Source organism: Denticeps clupeoides, chromosome 2 (genome assembly GCF_900700375.1).
Source record: "Denticeps clupeoides chromosome 2, fDenClu1.1, whole genome shotgun sequence".
Classification (NCBI taxonomy): domain Eukaryota; kingdom Metazoa; phylum Chordata; class Actinopteri; order Clupeiformes; family Denticipitidae; genus Denticeps; species Denticeps clupeoides.
Window position 1 is genome coordinate 31075785 of NC_041708.1, and position 21032 is coordinate 31096816.

At 41.7% G+C, this 21032-nt stretch overlaps 1 protein-coding gene across 1 annotated transcript; it reads right to left on the bottom strand.

Moving 5' to 3' along the window:
• Positions 1–839: 839 nt before the first annotated feature.
• On the bottom strand, positions 840–17351 carry olfm3a (olfactomedin 3a). The gene is made up of 7 exons (XM_028970507.1): positions 17333–17351; positions 16989–17174; positions 8468–8611; positions 6030–6185; positions 4899–5118; positions 3207–3313; positions 840–2067 (listed from the first exon to the last, which is right to left on the bottom strand). The coding sequence occupies exons 2-7, from the start codon at positions 17055–17057 to the stop codon at positions 1390–1392; spliced, it is 1374 nt and encodes a 457-aa protein (XP_028826340.1). The 5' UTR covers positions 17058–17174; positions 17333–17351; the 3' UTR covers positions 840–1389.
• Positions 17352–21032: the final 3681 nt, after the last annotated feature.

Consider the following 21032-nt stretch of genomic DNA (forward strand, 5'->3'; position numbering starts at 1 on the left):
CGTCCGAAAAACAGAAACACATCAGTGCCATACCGACTTGACCGATTGGTGTGAACTGCATCAGGACTTCAACGCAGAGCACGAATGCTTTAAAAACGCTAGCATGGACCGCACCGGGTCCACCGGCAGACCTGAACACACACACACACACACACACACACACAGTACGATCACACATACACACATTGAGCCCATTGAGACATACTACTTGTCATTTTAGGCTATACAAAAATAAATTGCTGTTGTTGTTTTTTATTTATTTGGGATGCAATAAAGATGCCCTTTTTTCTTTACTTTACTTTACTTTACTTGGCAGACGCTTTTATCCAAAGCAATTCTCATGTCTCATTCGGTTTCCATAGATTGTGAGTCAAATGTACATACAAATGTACAAATACATCCATATCTGAGTGTGTGTGACACAGAGGATTGTGATGTGTGATGGCCAAGGCAAATCCTGGAGGATCGCTACTTTGCATCTCACTGTCCATGGAAGCGTGGAGGTTGGGATGACAGCTGGCAGACAGTGGAGTCTTGTGGCATGAGAAGGGGGGTAGAGGAGAGGCTGGAAATGACAGGGTGCCGATCCGAATTGTGCCCAAGTCTTCTGCCTTGAACTTGGTTGAAAATGCCAAAAGGACAGATCTGAAATCGAATAAAAAACACCTCCAATCGAGCGCATGACAGTTTTGCCACTCCAGGCCATCTAGCCATCAGAAAAAGGCATATTGCACCTGTATGTAGTACCATCGGGGTATCAGCTCACCTTATTTTGCCTTGAAATGAAAAGAAAATTCAAATTTAAATGCATTCGGGTGTTAATGGCTATAACCATTGTATTAAAAAATAATGACTTTATTCTCACAGAGATACAACGATTTCTACAACAATCTTTACACAGCATCATCTCAGCGTTACAACACTAGGCATTGGAAATAAATTATGTCCAGGTTGCATTATGGCAGCCCAACTCAGATGTCTCTGACAGCACAATGGAAAATAAATAATACAAAGCAAGTGCACTAGAGAAATATACTTATTATACCATAATAAATTACATTAAAAAAGTTGGACGGACATGCACGAGAGCCATCAAACGTCTGTGTCCCACACAGGTAAATATAATAAATAAGGCAAATGAGTTTAGCAGCAATGGATTTACGTTTTTTTTTTTTTTTTTGGAAAAAAGATGAATTTTAAAAAATATATATAATCCAGTTCATTCTTGAAATGTCTATGTTGTTTTGTCCTTCACTGTTCTGATATAAAAGGAAGTCCTGAAGCAATGATCACGTTCAGAATGTGTCATCCATGTGTTTGAAGAAAACAAAGAAATACACAGGACATGTACAAAAAGTACAAAGTACATCCCAGTGGGTCTGTCCAGTTTTAGGAGTCATCCTCGGTTTTGATGACGTGAAACAGCGTGACGTTAAACAGCACCTGGTGTCCGTTGTTCCAGCCGTACAGGGCCCGCTCCCGGAAATTGTAGTCTAGCATGGACATGTGAAAGTACTGGTTGTGGAAGGGGATGTCCGTGTACTCGTACGTTGAGGCCTTCGTGTTGAAGGAGTAGTACACCTTGGCCCCTGTTAAATGGGAATTTGTGATGTACAGTGTGCCGCAGATCATGAAGGACTCCCCGGCGTTCCTCTTCGAGTATTCTGTGTTCCACGTCTTGAGGACCTCCAGGGTCTGTGGGTCCAGCTGGGAGATGACGATATTCCCCGCATTCTGATTGGTGGCGTAGACGGCCCACATGCCCAGCTCATCAGCCATGAGGTCGATGTCGGACGAGCCACCCCAGGTGTAGGGGTAGACGTTATGGAATCCGGCGTGTTCCAGCGCCCTCTGGGCCAGCACTCGGCCCATCTCGAAGCTGTACCTGACGATGATGTTGCTCTGCTCCTTGTTGTAGTATAGGGATCCGTTGTAAACCACGTGGTTGGTGCCGGCCCATTTGAATGGCAGGTAGTAAGTTCTTGACTCCATCCCAGACACAAAGTCGGTCATGGACTTGTACTCGCGCACAACTTTGCTGTTGGTGTAGCTGTCCATGTACCACACCTGCCAGAGAGCAGATGTTAAGCCCTGAGATGATGATTGATATTCACAGCTACTGTGTTTTTAAATGAAGTATAGTTATTGTAATTAATTTGGTTTTGTTAATTTTTACTGCAGTATTGGCAATGGATGACAGTTTAGAATATATTAAATTCTTATTAGGTATAAAACTGCCTCCTGTGTAAACTAGTTAAATATACCCATTACGCTTTTTGACAAATTTACGCTTTTTCCACTGGACTGGATGATGCTGGTCCACCACACTACTTTGCTGGTCTGGAAACAAGAACCCTTGACCAAGCAAGTCAACTTTAGATTTTGACTAAAGGCAAATCTCAGGCTGCTGATGTACTGACATCCACTAGACTGTCAAGTCAGCAGAAATGTGAGTGTGACCTTCTCATTCAATGTGTTTTCTTTATTTTCATGACCATTTATATTGATAGATTCTCACTGAATGAATCAAAACTATGAAGAGTGATGGAGTGCTGCGGCAGATGACCTGGCCTCCACTGTCACCTAGACCTGAACCCAATCCAGATGTTTTTAGGTGAGCTGGTTCGCAGAGTGAAGGCAAAGGGGCTTGTTGGCTAAACACCTTTGGGAACTCCTGTTGGAAAACCATTTCAGGAGACGCCCTCTTGAAGATCATAGACAGAATGACAAGAGTGTGCAAAGCAGTAATCAGAGCAAAGGGCGGCTATTTTGAAGAAACTAGAATATAAAACATGTTTTCAGTTATTTCAGCTTTTTTGTTAAGTACATAACTCCACATGTGTTCATTCATAGTTTTGATGCCTTCAGTGAGAATCTACCAATGTAAATGGTCATGAAAATAAAGAAAACACATTGAATGAGAAGGTGTGTCCAAACTTTTGGCCTGTACTGTATCTGCTGCAGATGTATTTTACCACAATCCCTTTACATCCACAGGCCCCCAACACTTTAGATTTAACCAAAGTTCACAAGAAATAGGCACATTTCTGCCGCCCTGAGCTATTCTGCCCCCCACTGTGCTTTTGATAGGCTATTTATTACAGTCCGTATGGTCACCGAATCTCATTCCCTAAACACGTAGGAGGAGAAAACACTTTCATGAGATGCCTCAACACAAGAGAAATAGACATTCCGGCACAACTCACTCTATTGTTCCTGGATGATGCCAGCGGGTCGGTCATCCAAGCACCGAATCTCGTCCCAGATGTCTTTATGGTAACGGGTCCAGTGATTTTCATCAATTTCCCACATGCTGTTAATTGCAGAACACGTTGATAAGATGCATGAAGCCCCTTTCTGTTTCCTAACCAGATTCCTACAGCTAATTTCATGCCTGTGCCAGTGCAGAGTGCCACTGCGCCGTGTGGAGGGAAAGTGTGTCGGCACACTAGTGTTTGCTTTTCTGACATACTCCAGTCTCAGACGTGCCGCTGGCAGCATACTGAACAGCCGCCGACACTACTTGGCAACCTCCTGCCACTTTATTATGCTATTATTAATGCATTATCACCTTGCCATTATTTTAAATCCATTCGGGCCTCGGCAGCGTTATTAAGGGCCACTTGCCCACGATCCCTGAAGAAGGCAAAGACAAATGAAAACTGAGCCCTCGTGTCAGACGTCACCGTGTTTCTAATATATATTTTTCTCCTTGCGCCCTCTCTTCATTTTGTTGCGCTTGCGGTGGGCGGATGCCATGCATCAGAAGCAATGAGCCATTGAGGGCAAAAATCTATAACACTCACATGACGGATGCCAGCATGCCGGCATTGTTACCGGTGATTAATGCCCGCGCAGACGTCTTAAGAGGCTGCTTACGGTTCTGCCACGGCCTGAAGCGGCGACGGAGCGCAGCTTTGAAGTGCACCCCGTAATGAGTTTACCAAACAAACACATCAGCAGCCCCTCTGGAGGAGCAGACCTTAGTTTAAAGAAAAAAACAACAGAGATGCAACGTTGCAGTGCGCTCAGCTACATCCTCCAGGGGCACACGTCTGATACCCTGTTATGACAGCCCACGCCTACATGGATAATTAGTTAAAACAAACTGAAGAGTGCCTAGACAGCCATTTGGTTACATGCAGGCGTGTTGCATCATGGTTATTGTGTAGCGATAATGCTGCGACTCGGAAACAGGCTATACTGGAATAAATGGACATGGGATGTTAAGGGCTTAAGAACAGTTACTTCTGTGTTACAAACTAAATGATCATCTCTCTTTTTAATATCTGGGACTGAACATAAATCACAAAGAACGTCATTCCCTCTCTCTGACTGTGCAGGCATTAATTTAAGAGATAATGCATTAACTGTGCCTGTTTGGGAAAAAAAAAAAAAAAAAAATATATATATATATATATATATATATATATATATATATATATATATATATATATATATATATATATATATATAGAGAGAGAGAGAGAGAGAGAGAGAGAGAGAGAGAGAGAGAGAGAGAGAGAGGCATACAATTTGCTTGGCATTTATTTAAATTAGATATTAAGACAATCTAACAACCAGCCTGATGGCATTTTTCGAGTGTGTGTGTGTGTGTGTATATATATATATATTTAGAAGTATTACTTATGTATATTATTTTTGCATGTGATCCTGTTCACTGTGGAAAAATTGATAGTGGGCATCACATTAGTTACATTATTCCACATTATCAGTGTGTCTTCAACATGTGAGTGAAGAGGAAGTGAGTGAAGAGGAATATTCTCTGCAAGTCACAAGGATAGCAAATGCCTCCCTCTTGACATCTAGACTTGTTCATAATTTTTGGTTACATTTTACTGTTTTTCACTGTTGTCTATGAAGGGCTGGTTACTTACTGAGTTTGCTCATACAGCTGCGCAGTCGACTGTCCAGGCTGATGACGCGGTGGTAGAGCTCCTCATAGTCATATGCCCCGATTTCCTCCTGAATGGTGGTGAGCACAGCCGACAGGTTCCTCAGCTCTTCTTTGAACTGTGAGATGAGCTTGGCGTCTGTTTTGTACTGTTCCAGCACGGGGATCAGGGGCTGAAGCTCATCCATCTTATCCTGTAGCTCCTATTCCATCAAACACAACCAGAAACACACACACACACACACACACATGCACAACCAAGACAACACACACAGACACACCATGGCCACACACAGAGAGTGAAGAGTGGATGGCTGGGGGTTCAGAGACTCAAGAGCAATATATTGTGAAATTAATCCCATAAGACACTCAAAGTAATGCGCAATCACACGCACATCCATTCACAATGAAAGAAGAATGGATGTCCAGGTCTGACAGGGAGTAAAATAAAGCACTACACAGTGAAATCGAGACCAGGCAGCCAATCATGTGCTGTAATAAAGCCCACCAGCATTTGGGAGCACTGCTGTATTTGGTATATTTTTAGAACCTGCTGTATATGAAATCTGTATGGAACTGACAAATCTGACAACCATTGAAGAACCGCTTTTATCTCCAATCTTAAAACTTCCATTGAATGCTCATACTATTCACCCTTCCTCCTGGACAAACAATAGAGTGTCATGATCAGGGACATGAAACACTACAGTTCAAATGACTTAAGGTCATTTTAAATATCATTGTTCATCAAAAACTCTGCCCACACATATCTGCATAGAAGTAGAGAGGCCCATTATCAAGAACAATTAATCTGTCACTTTGAAAGATTAAATGTTAGAAATGATCTTAGTGCAGTTGAAAACAGTTGTCCTGATTATAGAGAGAATAGGTCAACTCAGCAAATAGATAAAATCAGCACTTGTGGACTTGACTTCATCTTATTTCTAATTAAAAATCAAATTTTTTGTTACATGTTCTGTCCAAACTTATTTTATACATATAAAATGAGATGGAACACTCTGGATATTAAGGAGTTTGTCACTAAACTCCTATTCTGTGGGTACAGGAACAAATTTCAATTTGCAATTTGCTCTTGCAGGAAACAAAATCATACCTTGAAATTTCTGGCCATGATGTTTTTCCTGTCTTCCTCTATCTGCCTGAATTTCGTCCTTAAGCCTTTCATCTGATTCTCCATCTTCATCACATACTGGAAGTCCCTCTGGGTGCGCAGGTTTAGCACCTCAATGGACTGTGACATGTTCTGTACCTGTTTCATATCACACAATATTAACGCAAGTTTAAAATAATTACATAATACATAGTTATTAATATGAACTATATTAATTTATTGTAACTAATATAATAACAATGGATAAAAGTGAAATATTATTTATACATATTAACACTTTATATTAATGTATTTATGTATTATATCAATGGAAAACTACTGAGAACATTTATGGATATGGCATTAAAAAAATAACTGTTGTTTTTGAAATTTAGAAAAAAAAAAGTTTTTGTCTTTGTTTTAAGTCATTGGTTCCCAAACTGTGGAACACCTGGAATCTCTGTAGATGAATACATTTATTTTTTGTTTAAATTGTCTGGAGGCCATAAAAAAACTTGGGCTCTTTCATGTAAAAGACCATCTTTCATATCTGTTATCTGTATAAAAAAAAAAAAAAAAAAAAATGATTATACAGCACAGTGGTAAAATGTATTTTAAATGTATTCATAAAATATTCAGAATACGCTACTGTAGTGGAATGTATTACTGAATACATTTATTGCAATGTATTCTGGATTCAGCTGTTACAACATTTTTGACCAGCCCTGATTTCACATTATTATGTTTCCAAGCCATCAACTGACAAAAAAACCCAAAACAAATATAAGCAAATATGCAATTTCAAGCTGTTGTTTACACAGCAGTATGAATATTCATAATGAACTTGGAGTCCATTGGGGAACATAGCCTAACATTAAACAGGTTAACACATTTTACACATTCCACTGTGCAGCACTGTCCTGTATAATTCTGCTCATTACCACTGCCAGTCTTTTTAATATCCATATGTGGGATTAACACGTAATTCCCATGTTTACCTGTCTGTCACCACAACCCCATCAATGTGCACTACATTAACAATTCAGCGTGTAGGCAACACAGATCGCAGCGCACATCTGCGTATCTCCCAACCCCGTAACTTTTGTCTAGGAAGTGGTTATATCCGTCCTAACAGGGACGGCAAGCAGCGAAAGGCCATAAATCATAAATGAAAGACGTTCCTCTGCAGACCCAGGCTCTGGGATGCAGAAGCATTCATATATCTGCATTCTAACATGAGCGGAGATTTTCCACCACTGGGGCGAAGGTCTGGGTCATTAATCATGAATACAGGTATTAATGACCCTCTCCAAGTCAGCCCCACGTCGCGGAACGGACCATGTGACCACGTTCATAGTAGCGCTTTGGGAAGAAAGAAGGGTGAGGCGTGTGTAAAACCATGTTAGATAGAGTGAGATGGAGGGTAAGTACTCTTAGCTTAGGGTCAGTGTGTATGAGGTGTAGGAGGGATTCCTCAGAAGAGTGAAACCCCGAAGGTGCGAAATCATGATTACTACCACAATATGTCTGTGTCGAGCTGGAGGACTGCATGGTGCGGCAGAGAGAGACAGACAGAGAGGGATCCAACATGTGCATGCATGTGTGTGTGCTTTTGTAGGTGTATGCACACACACGTGTATTTTTTTTAGTGTGGGGTAACGCCTTTGTGCAGGTTTGTGCAGTGGTTTTCATGTGACATGACATTTCATTGTCAGGGAAGACATTGCTGTGGTCTCCTCTTTTGACCCGGGCACCCAGGATTTCCAAAGCTCTGATTGCAGGCCACGCCCCCTTGATTCCCTGCCTTAGTATTACTCTTGGCTGAATCATTGCTCCGGGTCCTGGAGACTGCGAAGTGACTGCGAAGTGAGCAAAGGAAGACATGCTTTGTGCTCAGCCACTCTCCTACATTTCTTGGTTGTCGTAGTCTTGGCTTTGGTCTTACGTGGACTTCCCCGTCTTGTCTGTGAGGAATATTGTACGTAATGGTCTTGTGTTTGAATTTCAGGTGGCATGCATGTGTGGAGTGCTCCCTGTGTGAGTGTCGGCCTTTCCTTTCCTTTCCTGGTGTAGAATTCCCCCTTTCCCAAAGATATAGCCCTTTGTGTTTGTTCATCCAGTTTAAAATAAATAAAAGGTGGTACTAATCTGCATATGGGTCCTCCTCCTTTCTGTAAAGTTAAAATGTTATCATTACATTATGTAATAGTGCATATAAACCTGTTTAGTTAGTTATTAATCATTACTGTACAACAATTGTTTTTTCAAATTATGATTCAAACGTGATCAGAAGCTTATTAAAGAAAATAAAGAACATATTTAATGCAGGCATGTCTTCATTTTACTTCCCAATCGCTGTATTAGAACATTTTCCACTAACATATGTGTGTGTTTGTTTGAGGGTGGGGGGACAGGGGACTGCAAGTGCACATGTGAGTCACCTTCTCCAGTAGTTGACGGAGTTGTCTGCTCTTGGCATCTCTGGAGCACAGGTTCTGCTCCGGTGCCACCACCGTACAGATACACCTCCCATCTGCATCCTGCGCTGAGCTGTACACCTGCCAGCCCTCCTTAGGCCCGATGGTCTAGACACACACACACACACACACACACACACACAAAATGCTACATTTTTTCTATTTTTTTCTAGTTCTGTAATCAAAGCAATTTTCTCCAGCATTTGCTGCATTTTCCTCTGAAATGGGGTGAGAAAAACACCAGTGTCCTGCACTCCTCGCTTCTTCCTGACATTTGTTGACATACCTTAAGACTGCCACTTCATCCTTGGCTATAGATGGCACGCTGATGACCTTCAGTCATTTTACATGGGCCCTCGCTGCCAATATAAAGGGCACTAGGAAGAGTCTAAACAGATGCGGGTAAACTGTGGGTCCTTGTAGCTGAATATTTTACTAGATGGAAAATGTCATAAATTAGCAGCATAATTTGATGTAGCTGGTAAAATAAAAAAATATTTTTTTATACAAATATAAAATACAGGCTCTGAAACCAGTGGAGGTACATGTAACTGGCATATGTTATTTTTGTTTTCCACCATTCTGTAGCTGCACCTTCCTGGTTCCTAATCGCTGTCCAGTGCAGCTGGCACTAGTACAGATTCCCATCATTGATGTATGATTTGTGTCGTCCAAACAAAGGCTTTATATGCAATGTGCATGGGTAGGTGCCCAACGGGACAGATCAACCCCCCCCAAAACAACAGCAAACAGAACACGGGTACAAATGAGACCCATACGGCGGGCAGCTGGGAGAATCAGAGAGCAGGAGGAAGGTAAAGGAGAAGGTGTGTGTGCAATATGTGTTTGTGTGTATAATGAGAGAGAGAGTGAGAGAGAGTAAGGAGGGTGTGCTCCACAGATGACATAACAGGAGTGATTGTGATTATGGAGACTCCATCAGAAGCCAGTTTACCCATTGATTGCTTCATACTGGGAGGATTTACTATTGTCACTTAGAACTGCCTCTGGCCAACAACCACAATGCATTTCTCTCTCTAAAATCTCCTTGCTGTCACTCTCTCTATCACTTGCAGTCACAGTGCCCTCTATGTATGGCCACACACTATAGACATTCGGCTCAGTTATGCATATAAACAGGAACAAGTTTATGGTTCACTCACATGCCCCCTGAATTAAGGCCTGAATTGAACACACATTGAGTAGAATTTTGCACAACTGTTTGATTATTCAGTTCACACTCACTTATTCACTTATTCACTTACTAACTATCTATCCATTGCCATTTATTCCCATCTGTGGACCCCATCCCAGGACATCGGGCTTAGTGCTGGGACACACCCAAGGCAGCGTGCCTCACCAATTCAGCGGTCACCCATGCCTTTGGACTGCAAGAGGGAACCAGACAACTCAAAGAGGAGAGCATGCAAAAGCCACATGGACAAAGCTTGAGCCACTCTGGAAAAAATGGAAATGGGGGATTGGATTGGTGTCTGTAGGCTGGGAATGTAAAATTTGAGTAGGAGATGCTGTGATCATTTTGCACACTCTCACCTGGGCAATCATTAAATACCAATGCTTGTAAGATGCCCGTCTAAATTCTCTGTCCTTACTCTTCATAAAATTTTTAATATAAATTTCACAAGGTGAAATACATCAAGTTCACATTACAGTTGAGGATCTCATAAACTAAAAATGGTGTTTTACGTAATAAATTGGTATTAAGGAACTGAATACTATGTTGACTCATGATTTTTAAAACCAATCTTACATTAAATAAATACTTATCTTTAAAGAGTAACAATAAATTGAGAAAAAGTTGTCGGTTGGCCATATTCTGATTATGTGTGACTAATGTCCACATTCAAATCAAGTAAATTCCAAAGATTTGCAGGATTCAAAGCAGGATTCAAACTCATGACCCTGAAGGTGTGAGGTCTCGTCACACCTTAATTGCTGCTTAACTGTGCAGCCCAATTCAGAATTTGAGAGGCTTTATTTCTATCTATGAATACAATTTACATATTAATCCTCTTTTGTCCATTTTTTGTGCTGTCATTTTATGTGCATGGTTATTATAATCTGCTATTATTTTAATTATTGACAGTTGCACAGTTCTAGTTTTCTTTTATCTCTTTACACACACTAACCAGAGAACACAGAAGGTACAAAAGATCTGTGACAACCTGAATTTATGAAAATTATCTTTTAGACGTGTACATAATTTTTATTAGTGTGTTATGTACTCCTTTCTTAATTTATTGGATTCCTAGAATCTTCTGTATATTTCTAGGTTCATTTTTCTGCAGTGTAATCCTGGAAGAGAACTACTTTTTTCCACTATACATTTTGCATATGCACGGATTGAGTAGACTCGACCCTGACAGACGCAGGTTTATATAGCTCAGACTCATTTCAGTGCTTATATAGAGCAACCCACCACCCGGTCACACACACAATCACACGCTCGCCTGCCTACAGAATCTGCTTACATGCGCACACAACATCCTGTCTCATTTGTGCCCTCCCGAAGTTTTCACTCTGAAACCAAACGTCAGTGCCATCCGTCTCCAACATCTGAGCAGCAGCAATAAAGGAGACTGCCCACGCTGCAGTATCTGGATTAATTCTCAAGGAGCGGCGTGCACTTTTAAATAACGATCAGCTGCTTGAAAAGCAGATGGCATTTCTCTCATGCGTAGACTCCTGCCTGACTGTGCCGTCGTTCTCCCAAAAAAAATCATTGATCAAACCATCTCGAACCAACAATGAGCTGTCGCAGACCAGAGCGCACTGCCGCTGGAAGCAGCCGAGGTGAAAGCCTCACATCTGTACTGTAATGGATGGCCCTGTCCTTTAAATGAGTTAACATTTCTGCTCTAATGGTGGGCAAGATGAACTTGTCTCTGTTGACTGCCATAACTGAATTGAAGACAGACGGTAAAGGCAGCCAACGCTCGCCATGACAAATGGTTACGGGTGGTCACTGTTGCAGGAAAGTGAACGTAGGAAATATGGACATATTTGTGTGTGTCTGTGTGTGTGTCCTTGTACATGGATCTCAGAGAGGACCAAGTGCTCTATGAAATGTGGAAACACATGAAGTTTCAGTGAGGACATTCTGCTGGACTGTATGGGGAGATCATTTTTTGCCTCTTGTAGCAAGTGACCATACATTATAAATTTTTTCTTCAATATGCAGCAAGGGTGTGTGTGTGTGTCTGAAAATGTTTTATATGAATCACAAAGGCACAATCCCAACATTGCATCGAAACAGGCCTTTACCAACATGAAGTCACTATGCAACTATGATGAATGGCCTTCATTACCCTCTTACAGCCTTAGGCAGACCAAAGTACTAGTAGCTAATCAGGGGAATCCATTTTTGACCACAGTGTCCCTGCTGTGTTCAGAATGGACCCACACCTAAATAATGCCTGGTCAGCCGTGGTCAGAAAATGAAGAATAAGCCATTGAGGAGGCGGCTAGTGGGTGATTAAAGACCGACATGCATCATCAGATGGGCAGTGGCATGCAGATGCACCTTCAATGCACAACTGTAAGGTCCACATCTACAAAAGTGGTCAATTAACCATCCAGGTACCAGGTAGGTGTTTCTTATAAGGTGGGATTTTGAGTGAATTTACTGCATCTGATCATCTGATCAACAGAGATCATGTTGAAAACTGGTGGTAAGTTGAGTTGGCTAAACAGGTCACAGTCATTGCACAATATGTAACATATCCATGACTATTAACATTCTTGCATATTACATGTTCGAACCAGTATGCATTATTGTTATGATATATATTTGAGACCAAAATGATTAGCCCCAGTAATGAAATTAGAAAACACTCTTGATGTCTCAATAAAAATGATAAATAAAAGCAGGTGTTTGTTATTTTGGAATAAGAAAATCTTAAAAAATGTATATTAAGTTTAATTACATTTACATTTACAGCATTTATCAGACGCCCTTATGCAGAGCGACTTACAATCAGTAGTTACAGGGACAGTACCCCCCCCGGAGCAACTTAGGGTTAAGTGTCTTGCTCAGGGACACAATAGTAGTAAGTGGGATTTGAACCTGGGTCTTCTGGTTCATAGGCGAATATGTGACCCGGTAGGCTATTACCACCCTGACATTAGTTGGTAGTACAAGTTGAAACAAGACGAGACATCCAAAATTATTAGCCCTCTGACCATTAATAAGTCAATAGTGCACCCTTTCTGAGCCACAACTGGCATAAATCTCTTAGAGTAGTTCTTTACTGGGTTGTAGAATTTAATCGAATAATGGATGCATTGCGATGCAGTTGCGGGCGACATTGCATCGGCACAGTGCAGAACATAATCGATTCCATCATAATGACGTTGCTCTGGTAGTGACTGTGGCGGCCTGAACTGAGGTTGGTCATTTGTTGAACTTTGAACTTTGACCGCTGTGCCGTGACATATTTTTGCGAGTGTTTCTTTCGGCCACTTCAGAACATGCGATGCGGGAGTGGAGGAAAAGCTGATCTTTCTCTGATTCTGGGATTCTTTTCTCTGATTCTGGGATTCTGGCCCATTCTTTCATTGCTAATTGTTCTAGCGGCTCTAAATTGCATGGTTTCTGAGCTTGGACATTCACCTTGAGCACCTGCCACAGATTCTCAATAGGACGGAGGTCTGGGCTCTGTGCAGGCCACTCCAGGATCTTGGTTTTGGTATCCCTGAAGAACTGTTGGACAAATTCCAACCTTCAATATGTCAATATGTGAAGAATTCCTGTGTCTGAGGTTGCAAAATAGCCCCAAAGCATGATGCTCCCACCACCATGTTTAAATGTGGGAACTGATTTCCTAGGATTGAACAGTTTGGACTCATCAGACCAAAGCACAGACTTCCAAAAGTCATCTTTGCCTTTTGAATGTTCATGGACAAACCTCTGTCAGGCTCTGATGTGCCACTCTTTGACTAAAGGGGTTCTTCTGGGACGTTGGCCTTGAAACATTGACTCCAGGAGAGGCCAGGTCAGCAAAAACCATCTTGGCAGATATCTGGGGCTCCTTGCTAACTATTTTACTCTCCAGAGTTCTTGAAATCTTCCATTTATGGCAGGTTTAGAATTTGTCGCCTTGTACTTTGGCGATTATGCATCATGCAGCAGTTCTAGACACTGTGAAGCCTTCACAGTAGCCTTCCCCCTTAACTTGAGCCCCTACTATATTCTTCATGAGATCCAGACTGATTTCCTTTTTCTTTGGCATGGTGAGTAACAGAATGCTGATTGAATGTTGCTAGGAAGCCAATTGACTGTACATGTGTGGTTTCAAGGTTGATTGGTTGATTACTGTAGGTGTATTTTGAAAGCAAACCTTCACATGGGGCTTATATGTTTGACCACCCCAATTATTACTATATTTGATATAAAGCAAGCCTAAAATGTATTTATATTACAAAATGAATCAAAAGCTACTAAATAGCAACTTGATTATGTCAAGTTTCATCAATACTGCAAACATTGAGAAGAAGTTTAGGAAAATGTTCCATAGTTCCTGGGGGGCTAATCATTTTTGCCTCAACTGTAGGTACATATTGTAAAGTAAAATGTAAATGTTAAAAATACTTGAGCTGTACATAGTGCTGATTTGTCATAAGAAGGGTCTGTGATGGAATTATGTTAGAAAAAGCAAAAAACAAGAATGAAAAGTTGTTTTAAGCTGGTACATAACTGAGTTCTGAATCCATAAATCTATATTAATCATCTTTTAAAGCCATGCAGCTCACAGCAATTTTTAGTGAAGGAGCAGTTTGAAATAAATGTCTTTTTGCCAAATCACCTTCAAATTATTCTAACCCCTGAATCAGGTTCCAACTGCTATTTTGAATTATAACAGAGGTTTAAATAGTCCTACCCAACTTTTTGAATGATTTTGATTACTTGTATTTCATTTGTTCTTTCCCAACATTATGATTTTTTGTTTATCACAAGTAATGGTTGTTTTAGTGTCTCTTTGGGATAAAAGCAAAATGTCTTGGCTTTTGTTTTTGCACAGGCTGAGCAACATGGCATTGAGCTGGTCATTGTACAATGCCTTACGAATAAAGAACAAGCATCTTTTTCTTGTGTGTGTAAGAATGTTCACTTAATAAATACTGGAAACCTTCTAGTAATGATACGAGGAATAACTGCCCATGTCTGTACGGATGTACTGGGTTCTTGCAGGGCTTCTAATACCACCTTAGTCCTAGCCAATGTGGAATTGGTTGGTGTTATGCCAACATGTTAATTTTTTTTGTGTTATCAAACACCCTCGAGACTAAGGAACTATTAAGAAAAAACAGAGAAAGACACAGGGCCTGTGCTGCAATTTTTGGTCTGCAAAACACTCACGTCCTAATGGCAGCAACTCATGATGCCAACTTGAAACGAAACAATGACCTTTATCAACTGTCCAAGTCTGAATAATCTTTTGCAGGTGTCACCTCCTCTGACTCATCCCTATCAGCCTGCTTGGCCATACAAAGAAGGAAAATTAACGTTCGGATGCCTTAACCACTCTGTCGCCGCCACAAAAGCCCACCTTCGCAGATTAGCCGCTTTACTGCTAATGGCAGCGTGTGCACTGTGCTGTCTGTAAACAGCTGCTGTGCACGACGTCGCGGTTACGCTCTCCTTTTATCACTTGGCTCGGGGCGAGCGTGCATTTGTATGGAGAGCGGTGGGGCTGCTGGTAAACGCTGACTCAGAGAGGGAGAAGAGAAGAGGAAAAGTGGGCGGAAGGGGGGAAGAAGGAGGACAGAGGCGGACCGACGGACAGACAGGCCATGTGCTTAGACACAAAGGTAATGGGGTGGGCTATGGCATTCTCGTTGAATGCAAATGAATGAATTAAAGCCTTTTACCGCCACATTGCATTTGAATCCTTTTCCTGGAAAGCAATTTGCCACAGATGATCTTTCTCTCTGTAATCCTTCATAATCTGTGCTAATTGCCATTGTGTGTAATCTCATAAATCAGAGTTTACATTCAAAAATATTCTGCTGAAGTGATTCCTTAGATTTATAGACTACAGGATGTTGAATGTGCCTAATATTTTCCGAAGAATGCGGAACATCCAGCCAACACAAACAAGCAAGAGCAAGAGGTTGCTACCAGCTCTCTGATTTGATCTGATTTTTTTATTATTCTTTGACTTAAAGCAAGTGCAAGCAGCACAAAGGACACGGAACATTTGGGTCATTTTGGCCCCATAGCACACCAGTTTGTTTGATATCGGGGTGTTTTTGTGTGTGCTCCTTGTGAGCCCGAATGCCTCTGCAAGTGTTTCATTTCAATCAGTAATTAAGTTCGGCCCCCGACAGACGCCGAAATATCCTCCAGGAGTGTAATATAATTAGCAATCACAAAACACACATATTTTGCGCAGTTCTATTAATCTTTATGAAAAATAAGATAAAAAAACAAACAAAAAAAAAAAACCCCTGTTATTAGCAGCCCAGCGTCTTCACCGAGGTATCCTTCACTCTCTCTTCTCCCAAGGTGCCTAACTCAGATGGAAACAAGGTGTGGGGCCGGTGTGTGCGACTGGTGTCGTGCCAGGATCTTACTCTCATCTGGCATGTGCGTTTGATTGCTGTGAAAAGTATAGTTCTGCACACAGAAAGGGAAGATCTTTGGAGTGGGTGGGTTCTAAAGTCCATTGGGGCCTGGGGGGGTGAATTTTGGCACAGCCGTTCGCTGGCATGAATGACATTAAGGACATAATCCCTTTGATTTCCACTCATTTATTGATCCTTTCTATTGAGTGCGGGTACTAAGAGGCTGAGCTATCATTCAAAGCACAGATGCCACAATAATATATATATATATATATACATATATATATATTTTTTATATATTTTAATGTTTTGCCTTTAGAATAGACTCATCTTTTAGGCATCATTGCGTTCGTTGGGAAGCAGACACCCTTGAAATGAAACTAAATCAAATGATGCGGACGCGTAGCCAGACGTGCGTCTGCGTTTCAGCACCACGGCGGGCGGACAGCTCCACTTGTTACGTCCGCACGACCCCGGGTTCCACTGTCCACTTCAGCCCACGCCGTCCGATGTTCGGGGAATGAAACCCGGATCGGCGCCAATTCTCTGCTGCGTCACGTGCATTTCGTCTTATGATTGTTGTTTTAATGATTCGTTTTTATTCCAACGCTATAAAGGGTTTTAGGTGGATTGATGAGTGTCGGTGGTGCCGAACACCGCAGGTCACAAGGAGAATGAATGAGTGTCGATGCAGTTCGATAAGTGAGAACCGAGACGGAAAGCAGGCGTGGTGGAAGCTCGAAAACAAGACCACAAATTAGAATATCTGAAAAACGGCAACACTATAAAACCCAACAATAACGTCATCGCTGCAACTTCGCGTTATTGCAGCTTCTGCGCGACGACATTTTTTTCCCCGTCCGACCACCTCGAAGTAAAAGTTGCCGGAGAGACTCACCATGGACGGGTACAATCCGAACACGACGAGGGCGAGCAGGGGGTTCAGGGCGCCGAACGGAGCCCGCATTCTGCCGGGGGAGCTCGCTTCTCCTTCACTGCGGGACGCTAAGCTCGGCTGCAGCGAAATGCGCCCCGGCGGCTCAGGGCGGATAGATCCACGTTCATTACCCGACGCCGAGGGCTCCTGCGTGAAGCAAATACAGAGCGGGACAAAGAGAGAGAGAGAGAGAGAGAGAGAGAGAAAACTTTTCAGCCTGGCGATGCGGTACCGATTTCAGGTTCCGCCATGTGACATCATTTCGGCGACCCAGTGCCAGAGTCGCCACCCCTTCTCCCAAGCACCTGTAATCCGGGATGCTCCGCTCCCTCTTCTCTTTAATTCACTGGTAATGAGGATGAGGACGATGGTGAAGTGCACGAAATGCATGACAACCTGACATTCTGTCATCGACGAAACGCATTTTGTGGATTTTGTCAAATGATTTTCTGTCCTTATTGCTACACAGCTTCCAAAATGGTGGGTGCGGATGTCAGTTTGGTGCACAAGGTGAATCAGTGCTTTCATTCTGTGAATGAAATAATATAACAACTTGCGTGTCTTTCTGTGGACAAAATGCAAGTGTTATATTATTCACTTTGTAGCACAGCATGCATTTTGCAGGGAAATACGCACTTCCAAGGCAAGCCAATTGCACAGCTTTGTCGAGTGAAATGAAATAGTGACATATTCATACTAAGAATATACAGTATAGTGTGTTATTTTACACTGGGTGTGTGTGTGTGTATGGTTCTGTGTTTTGCGTGTGTGTTTGTCCCTATCATTTTAGGATGAGTGAACGTACGTTTGCGAGCTTGTGTGTATAATATTGTGTGTTAGTGCGTGTCTGTCTGTATGTAACACAATTCAGAATTGCAATAAAAGTGTCCACGCTCCAGTGCAAATGTCTATCTAGACAAGGGAGAGTTGCAGAAAAGACAGTTGGGGAAGGGAGTGGGTCGGGTGGGGAGGAAGAGGCAGAGTCAGACCTTCTGTCAGGGACTTGGTTTTGCCTCTCGCCTTGTTTCCCAGCGCTCTGATGTGAGAGGAAGTGTTTATGTGAAGCTGAATAGAATCACTTTGCTTTTTGCCTCTTATTTTGATGGTAATGCTGACAGGTTTGCTACCAGAAATCTGACACATGTTCCACTGCTCTAAATCCTTTACATTCGTTACCGAGATGGCAGTCGTGACCCTGAGTAGGACTAAGTGGCTCTGAAAAGTAAGTGATGGGCTGTTTTAAGTTAGATGTGTACTGGGCACAGTTTCAGATGAATTAATTTGGCCTTCTGGGGGTTGATAGATTTTAGATATATATGACTAACCTTACTACAGTATCCCCACGGAAATGTGCACAGTCTGTGTTGAAGGGTTAAAAGCCTAGTATGAAGGGTTAAAAACCTATTCTTGCCTTTACACCAGAAATGTTTGACAATTGTTACCATGCTATTCAGTGGCAAGCTACAAATGCCAACCAATTAAATCCACCCAAGCATGCATGCAGTGGCGAGTGGCTTTTATTAATGGACAGCTGCTTCGTGCTGCTCTTCGGAGACGCTACAACCAGAGTGTCTTGTGGCACGGCAGTGGAAACGCGCAAAGAGATGAGATTTGGCCATCTGCCGGCATCTTAGACGATCCCAAATCAGAGGGATTCTTCCAGTACGTCTGTAATTGATAGTATTTGCCGCACGGGCAGGTTCATTGAGGGAAGGACTGCAGTCACTTGGAAGGTTCTGTTTGCCGAGTCTATTTTCCCAGTGTTCGTGTAGGGCTTTGTGTTGTTTGCCCTTTTAAACGTCCTCTGCATAATTCAGCAGTCCATCAGAGGGACCCCTGTCAAATTATTTACTTTCACTAATGACCATAGAGACTCAAGCCTCAAGTCATGGCTGCGAGTTTAGTCTGTCGTCCTGCCACACATGCTCGGAGGAAAGAACATGGACTCACATTTACATAAAGCCCTGTTCTGTTCTGGGGCTATTTTCTGTGTCTGTGGGATTGAAAATCTGAGGATCTATGCCCATTCATGTGTGTGCGTGTGTGTGTTTGTGTTTAAATGAATTTTTGCCAATGAGTACTTAGTTTGTACTGCAACTGTTCTTGTGTTGAGACCCATCATTGAGGGTGGACATCGTGACGCCATACAAGACATTACACATTTTTTATCGTTATTACTCCAGAACCACACACAGTGATTAAAACAATAGTGTGTGTGTGTGTGTGTTTGCTCTGCTGAGGCACTGAGTGTGCTGCATGCACAGGAGCTCCTCCTCAGCATGAAAAAGCTATATTCATCTCAGTCTCCACTCCTCATCATCACCTCATACTTTCTTTTTTCAGCAGTGACTTTTGATACATCCCATTAGTGTAGTGTTGGGTTTTGCCCGAGTGCCGCGCAGTGTAGTTTGGTGGCTTGTAGAAAGTCTTTTTATTCTGGTGCACTGAAACTCCCCCTCTGCTCTTTTCCACCAGTTAATTACAGGCAACTTCACAGTACTTTCATGATTCTGGCCTTATAATGAGCATTAGACATTAAAAGGTAACACCTACCCATTTTATTTAATTCACCCCCTGATTTTCATTTGGCTGAAGTGTCTTTGAAGGTCTTTTAAGACCTTTTGCACTTATTAATAGGTTTCTTATCTTAAAATAAACACTCAGACATTCCCTCATTGTGGGTTGTTTAAGCCTTTGTAACCATGAAATGTCTCTGTTCTTAGACATAAAGTGTGGGGTTTAAAACAAATGCACACACACATGCACACACACGCACATTGTGACCATTACTGATGAGAGGAGAATGCTTAATGTTTAAAAATGTCTACTTTCTAATCACTAAAAATGATTACACTTCCCATTTACCTGGGTTTGGGACCAGCACCAAGAAATACACTTTCACCTGTATTCCGTAGTGGAACATAGATCTTTTTGTATCAAAAGCACAATAACATATAACATTATTTTGGCAGGATTCCTTTTTTTCTGGGAAAACATTTTAAAATATAAGTATTTGCTCTCAAGTGATTTCATTGGGTCAATTACATCAGGCACACACAAAAAAAGTATTTCATGCATGTTGTATTATAAACAAGAGAATTTAATTAGCTGTACAATCAAAAACTTGATATAATAAATGCCATTATAATGTCCATTTACAACTTAGTGATTTATGTTCTTATAATAAACAACATAAAAATGACTTGATGTTATCACTGATTTTAAATGACATGAATTACATGTTGAATTAGAGTTATTTAAGGTATTTTTCAGTTATAGGACAAGACTTCCATTGTGAAGGTTGTATGCATGTGTTGTCTTTGTTTGGGCCTTTTTAATTACATCATGGTTTGTGAATAATCAGATTGTGGTGAACTTGCGCCTCCTGCCTCTCCCTCATCCTGTGCCCAAGATACAACCTTCTCAAACTTTTCTCATACACAATGTTGAAGTTCAGATTTATTGTCATTTCTGCTACATGCATGTTAGACAGTTAAACCTGGTGCTACATGTAACATTTAAACAATTAGACAAAGTTTCATATTGACATAAAGTGCACGTGTGCAGCACAGACAAACTGGGCTACATAGAATTAAATAGGGGACAGAGGCAGTGCAAGAATAACATTTAACAAAAACACATGTAGACAACAAGGAGACAGACAGTGCTAAACTAGTGAAATGGATAATAAATGTGCAAAGTAACAATAGTGGAAATACTGCTTTGCAAAATGGAACAGTGCAATAATAGATAATATTACTCAATATATAACAGAGGTAGTGTGTGTATCAGTCCAAAGGAGAAAGTCCCTGAGTGTTCAGTTGACTGATGGCCTGTGGAAAGATAAATCTGTAATGGAAGGACTCCAGTGATCTCCTTATCTGCTGTAGGTCCGTCTTGCGGTCCGATGCGGTGCAGTTCCCAAACCAGACAGTGATGCAGCTGGTTAGAATGCTCTCAATAGTCCCTCTATAGAAGGTGGTGAAAGATTTCCTCTCCGAGTGA

Coding starts and splice junctions, on each gene's coding strand:
- olfm3a (XM_028970507.1), bottom strand. CDS start 17,057: ATGCGGGCTCCGTTCGGCGCCCTGAACCCCCTGCTCGCCCTCGTCGTG. Junction 6,186..8,467: donor TCCGTCAACTACTGGAGAAG/GTGACTCACATG, acceptor GATATGAAACAG/GTACAGAACATGTCACAGTC. Junction 2,068..3,206: donor CATCATCCAGGAACAATAGA/GTGAGTTGTGCC, acceptor GCTCTCTGGCAG/GTGTGGTACATGGACAGCTA.